The sequence below is a fragment of the Triticum aestivum genome, chromosome 7A (assembly GCF_018294505.1).
Source record: "Triticum aestivum cultivar Chinese Spring chromosome 7A, IWGSC CS RefSeq v2.1, whole genome shotgun sequence".
NCBI classification, from domain to species: Eukaryota; Viridiplantae; Streptophyta; class Magnoliopsida; order Poales; family Poaceae; genus Triticum; species Triticum aestivum.
The window spans coordinates 495076608-495083198 of NC_057812.1; the positions used below are offsets into that span (position 1 = coordinate 495076608).

General features: G+C 43.9%; 1 protein-coding gene across 1 annotated transcript; it reads left to right on the plus strand.

The window, feature by feature from the left end:
- The first annotated feature begins 310 nt into the window (after positions 1 to 310).
- LOC123147771 (heavy metal-associated isoprenylated plant protein 44) lies at positions 311 to 2393 on the plus strand. The gene is made up of 3 exons (XM_044567080.1): positions 311 to 622; positions 1001 to 1076; positions 2088 to 2393. Exons 1-3 carry the CDS (start codon positions 350 to 352, stop codon positions 2240 to 2242), a joined length of 504 nt encoding a protein of 167 aa, XP_044423015.1. The 5' UTR covers positions 311 to 349; the 3' UTR covers positions 2243 to 2393.
- The last annotated feature ends 4198 nt before the right edge of the window (positions 2394 to 6591 follow it).

The following is a 6591-nucleotide window of genomic DNA, read 5'->3' on the forward strand; positions in this document are numbered from 1 at the left end:
TCAGCAGCCGCGGTCCAACAGCGTGCACGCTACGCCGTGTCCCCGCCTGTCAACCCAACCAGACGAAAGCCGCGTCCACCCTCGCCACAAAAATCAAAGCAATCACTTGCACGCCACCGCTCTGACCTCCGTACGCATTTATTCACCCCTCTCCCGGCAGTTCCTTCTCCCATCATCCTCCAACCCCTCCGACTCGCGGCACGTTGCCTTTCCCCCCCGCGCCCTACCCTCGCCGTCCGCGGATCAGCCGATCTCGCACGCAATGTCTCAGGTGAGTACCTTCCCGGCACCCCTCGATTTCCACCTTGAGATCTGCTAGGCGAACATCTAATTGAGCGGGGCAGTGGTGATGTTTGGAATCCCAGGCAGTTTTGATCTGTTCCTTCGTACTAACTTTCTTGAAGAACAAGCGTCTCATGTAAGGGATCTGTCCGGTGGCCCGGCAGATCTGTTCGTGCGCGTGACTGGCGATTGTGCTGTTTGTGGTTTTGCTACCGGGGATGTTGATTCGGGGGAACGTGGTCCTGCTCGATTGGTGCTAGTAGGGCGTAGCGGGATTGCTAGAGCTCCTGGCCAATTGTGCAAAATAGAACATTTTGACTGGTCGCAAAAAGTTTTGGGGGTCAGTTAATTAGTCAAAATAAAGTATTTGTAGTTTGGTCAGTCAAACTGTTTGTTGATTGTACCACTATGAAAATTGAACTAATTAGTTATTATTAAAGGGTCAATTATCTTTGTTGAATTTTGAGGATGAGTAAAGAAATTTAATCTCCATCACTTGAAGCAAGGTTTGGTACTTACTAAAGGTTCAGTGTACCTGTAGTTTCCTTGAACAATGTCATGGTGGAACATGCATGCTGATTCTAGTATATTTTCATAATTCGATGGAAGTATGTTATATATAGTGATTACATGATATAGGCCAAGACTGGAAGCAATAATTCATAGTTGTTCTCAACCATGTGGAATTGCTGGAATTAAGATTTGCTCTGTGATGCAGACTGTTGAACTCAGGGTTGGCATGTCATGTGAGGGATGTGTTGGAGCTGTTAAGCGGGTTCTTGGCAAAATGGAAGGTTGGTTTAGCTCTCCTTGTATTGATATAAGTTTTCCTTTCTGTTTTGTTTTAGTTAAATTAAACCCATGCAATTGGAATTGATACATCCTTCAACAGACAATTCTTAGTGGTCACTTGAGATGCTTTCCCAAATTTTTAGTTGCCAAATAGATGGCTTGATGAATGGATCTTGTCGTTAAGCTCCCATTTAGCATCCACTGGCTTTCCCAAAGCACTGTTTTGTTTCCCACTTTGACCAGGTGCTATAGAATGCTTTGGATAAACCTTTTTATTTTTGAATGCTTTGGATAAAACTTGATTCCAAAAGCATTGGGTAGGAATATAATAATACAATAAAAGCTACTCCCTCCGTTCCTAAATATAGGTCTTTCTAGAGATTTCAACAAGTGACTATATACGGAACAAAATGAGTGAATCTACACTCTAAAATATGTCTATATACATCCGTATGTGGTTGTCTATTTGAAATCTCTAAAAAGACTTATATTTAGGAACGGAGGGAGTAAAAGACAACCTTCTTATAGGTATACAGCTCTGGTATATTTTGTTGGTCTAATGGCAATAGCTTGGATATATTACGAATGGTATGATCGTATCCATCATGAACCTAGATGACAGTTAATTCATACTTTATGCATCTGACTCTGCAATAGCTCGATTGATTAATATATACACCAATACATGTATCTATATCACTATGTTAGTGCCCTGGTTGAAACGGCTCATTATTGTGCTATATTGTTGTATGTTAGGGCCCATTTAGAACTTGGAAATTTCCCACCACTTTTGTGTGATTTATTAGCGCTGTGTGTGAATTGAACTATCTCATATGAATGAGTATTCAAAACCATGATTTCCTGTGGGAGTTTGAATGCTCTTCAAGACGTCCGATTCTTTATGCATTTGTGCAAGCATTGATTCTTCCCCAGTGAAGGGGAATTGTTACATTGCAAACAGGCCTTAGGCTTTGAATCTGAACATATTCGTCGGACTTTTGTGGTTTCTTCAGGTGTTGAGTCCTTCGATGTAGACATCAAGGAGCAGAAGGTCACTGTGAAGGGTAATGTGACGCCGGATGCTGTTCTGCAGACTGTTTCGAAGACAGGCAAGAAGACGGCGTTCTGGGAGGCTGAACCCTCACCGGCATCTGCTGTTTCGTCCTAAAAAGGCACCTCTATAATATGTAAACTGTGAGGTTTGATGTAGCAATGGCCCAGTTGAAATGCTTTGCAAGGACATGATTTTCTGGTGGGACGGTGGTATGTGCACCATGAATTTACTGCAAATAATAGCAAACTGGTAATTTGTTTGTGCACATCTTATGGTTGGCATTCCTGCGCTGTAAATCTGTGATAATTCGGGGAAGAAATTGAATTGCAATTCCTCTCCCGGCAGGGAGCGTGTGGTGGTCTCCCCTCCTCGTCAACACTCGCCGGGTGGGCTTGCCCTCCGCCATTACTGTGCCTCCCGACTACCGCCTTGGCTGTGAGGTCTTTGCTGCAAAGTCGCGCTGCTCGACGCAGGATGGTGGTGCTTAGCGGCACGATGGTGCCTGGGCCATGTCCATGACGCGTGAGGACAGGCCTGTGCCAGCTTCCTCCGATACCATAATCGAACCTTTGGCTTGTGCTTCCATTGCCTGGGAAAGTATCTACTGCTACCAAGCTTTAGGTGTTATCGTGATACAAGCTTCTAGGCTGTCGAATTCTTAGATCAGACGGCTCTCAATAACTCTGTAACATTTGCAAAAAAGATTACAAGGAGTCCAAAAATGCGCATAGCTCCAGCGGATTCAACAGTTCCCGGATGCCGTTCGATCTAAGAATCTGACTGTCCAGATGCCCGTGAAGCTTCTGGGCTGTCGGATTCTTAGATCAGGCGGCTCTCAATAACTCTGCAACATTTGCAAAAAAGATTACAAGGAGTTCAAAAATGCGCATAGGTCCAGCGGATCCAACAGTCCCCGGATGCCGTTCGATCTAAGAATCCGACTGTCCAGATGCCCGTATCACGATAGCATTTAAGACTCAGTAGCACTAGATACTCTCTCCCATTGCCTTATAGAGCTTTCCATGGGATGTCGTGCCTCCATTTGTCGGGACCTTGTTTGCTGCATCACCTGCAACCTCTCTGGCCATCAAGAGCATGCTTGCCCGCCGTGCTGTGCCCCAAAGTGAGCTCCGCGCCCTAATGTGGCCATGTCCACCAGGCATCTTTTCACACCTCACGAGCAGGGTGCTCCGTCGTGGGCAGAGATCGTCGCCGCCACTCCTCGCCCTTCATCCTTGCTCCTGTCAACGGGGCGATCCACGTCACGAACGTCAACCTAAGGACGACATTCGAAGATCATGCTTGCCTCCTGCGCGCGTAGTTGCACACCGACCTCAACGCGGTTGTCTTGCCGTTGAAGAAGGCCTCCAATCTTAGTCAGTGGATGTTGCGTGCATCTTCCTTCATGGAGTGGATCGAAACCGCCTTGTCTTACGTCTAGGCTCTCTTGCCAATGTCCCTTGGAGATCGCTTGACTCATCCTATGGACTGTTGGTTCCTCCCTTGTGAGTAGGATCTCCTTGTTGCATTGCTTGAATGGGCCCATGGACATCGATTCACGGGGAATGACCCTATGCTTGATGAAGCATTAATGCCTCAGGTATCACTCAATGTCAACTATCCTCTGGGCTGCTCTATTTGGTGTGATGAGGTGTGGATGGACCTTGTGTTTTGTTGGTAGGGAGAGAGGAGTTCATCGACGCGATGTGCTCAGAGGCTACGATCATGTTGTTTCACCCCCGATGGCTCCCCCCCCCCCCCACCCAGACTACCGATGTGCATTTCCTCGCACATCCGATTTTTCGGTTTGGAGGATTCACTTGGTTTCAACACGGAGCATATGATGGGCCCATCCCTAGTGCTGAGGTTGAGTCTCAGGTTGAGGTGAGCAGTGTCGTTGCAAAGGCAACACAAGTTGATGCTCATCCATTATCTTTAGTTGATTTTCTTAGCAAGGTCGCTAAGGAGGTCCCACTCCCTTTGCCTGGGACCTCGACGACTTTGCACGGGGAGAAGGATGGCGTGTCTCACTCTGGCGGTGTAGTGGACATCTGGGAAAGAAGAATATTGCATGCAACATCCCGACGGCCAAGCGCGCAGAGCATAGGTTGTTGGAGGTTTTTGGTGAGTTGCAGAGGTAAGCAAAGTGGAGAGCACTGAGCAAAAGATGAAAGCCTACCTGGACATGTACAAAAAACCGCTTTCGCACCAAGTGATCATGGCGTTGAGCACTTTGGCAGGCATTCCTGGGAAGTCGAAGTTGGACCTTATACGATGTTTCCCTCATGATAATGTCAGATCAAAAAACTTCAATGCAGAGGTGGAGGCAAGGCTCGGTCTGGATGAGATCCGTTGGACGAGTTAATAGTTTTGGGCCTTGGCGCTCTTGTGACTGGCTCAAACGATGTCCCTTGATGTCGCATGCGTCTTGTCCCTATCCCCAAGGTCTAGTGTCCTCTTCTTTTTTTGCTTTCCATTTTTCTCCTTTTTAAGGTTCTCACTTGCTTTTCCTAATTAACCAGGAAATGTTCTGTTTTTTGGTCCGATTTTCCTTATAACTGGACCATCTCTCTTCTTCTTAGTGAACCGCGGGACCCCTGCCCTCGTGATGAGGTTCTTAAAAAAGATAAATATGGAAGATCTTCCTTGGGATATAGGAAGAGAGAAAACCCCAAGTTTGTACATCTTTGGTTAACAAAATTCAAAATTTGTTACAAGGGGCTTTTTTTAATGGTGGCTCCACTTTGACTTTGATAATTGTATTGCTTGTGAAAGTATGTGTTCGCATATGTCAGATTGATCTACCCCCTTGTGAATTGCAGTTTGAAAAAGGTTAGGTGTGACAACTGATTTTTTTTTTCTTCATAGGAAAAGGTCGAAAGTATCTGCGTCTTTGAATTTTATTTAGTCCTATATTTTGTTGGAAATTATTTATAATAGTGAACTTGCAAAATAAATCTATTTATCATATTGAGATACGTTGCTTCTGATCATGTTTCACCTTACGTGGCTATCAAACAAAAATATCAGTGATTTTTAGTACAAGTTTTGTCCCCGCTCGGAGTGGGGATATTGTTTCTCTTCTACATGTGTATGGAGTTACTGTAAAAGCACGATCCCTAAAAGATATATATTGAGGTCGGACTTTGTTTAAATACCACACTCATGTGTCAATTTTAGGAGTTGAAATAACAGAATAGGAGGGTTACTGTGATATGCAGTAATAGAGTTCATGTGGAAGATCCGTTCAGAGTGCCTTGTTGTTTAGGGATTCCTTGATTCACAGGATTGAGAAAAGGCAAGAAAAGAAAAAACAAAAGATTATCATGGTATGTTCACTTAGATCCCATGTGATTTTATTTGCACCATAGAAAAACAAAGAATTGTTTGCAAGAAGCTGGAGTGGATGGCAATTTTCATTTAAAATGTAGTGCAATTGATTCCTTGAAAACAGATCATATGTGATTCAAATCCCGCGAATCAAACAACCAATATAGAAAAGTTTATAAGGATTTTAACTTTTCACTGTTCTTATAAAAAGCCTTTGAATCAAAGAGAACCTTACTATCTTACTCTTCCTTTGCACCCCACCCGATAAAAGGAGGGATCGGTAGATGGAAATAGAACTTGCTATTGACTCATGATTATGTCCGTTAAAGGTTTCAAACTTATAAATGATATAACTTTGAAAATCCTAGTCTTTTTTCTATATCTAGAAGTGATATAAAATATTCGTTGAAGGTAAGATCAAAACGCATGTTTCATAATAGGTCATATTTTTCTACTTTAGTTGATTGCTATTCACAACTACCTTGATGGCACACCTTTACTATTTTCCAAATGATAAGTACCACATGTCAGTGCGTGACACTCTGGCCCTGACGTTTTTTATGACAATTCCGGTCATGCAAGGATGGCAAATCCCAATGACACACGGCAAGTTTATATCAAAAATAAAGAAAGTTGCCATCTTTGGATCGCTAAACTTGCCATAGAAAACGTTTAGAGTATTTTTTTAACACCACCTTATATTAATTAACCAGCCACACCATTACACTCATTCGATACAATATTAACCACACAGGGCGGAACATTATTTACAGGAATACTATCTAATCTATTGTCAAAGCTATACTTAGCGATTAAATGTGCCACCATATTGGCCGAACGACTAATCTTTGACAATTGAAGATTGTTGATCAACTTCGAGATGCTCAACGCTTTCATCTTCAGGTCACACATAGCAGACCTGTCATAGTCCCCCGATGCAAGAGACGCTACCACAAAAGCGCAATCAGTCTCTAAAATTATAGGATTATGAAAAGAAATACCTATGTAGAGACCGGTAATGCAAGCACTAAGCTCCGCTTCCTCCACGCTTTGACATGCATCAAAGAAATCCCACGACGAAACAATAACTTTCCCCTCCTCGTCCCTGACCAACCCCCCCCCCCCCCCCCACT

Coding starts and splice junctions, on each gene's coding strand:
- LOC123147771 (XM_044567080.1), top strand. CDS start 350: ATGTTTGGAATCCCAGGCAGTTTTGATCTGTTCCTTCGTACTAACTTT. Junction 623..1,000: donor GGTCGCAAAAAGTTTTGGGG/GTCAGTTAATTA, acceptor TCTGTGATGCAG/ACTGTTGAACTCAGGGTTGG. Junction 1,077..2,087: donor GGTTCTTGGCAAAATGGAAG/GTTGGTTTAGCT, acceptor TGGTTTCTTCAG/GTGTTGAGTCCTTCGATGTA.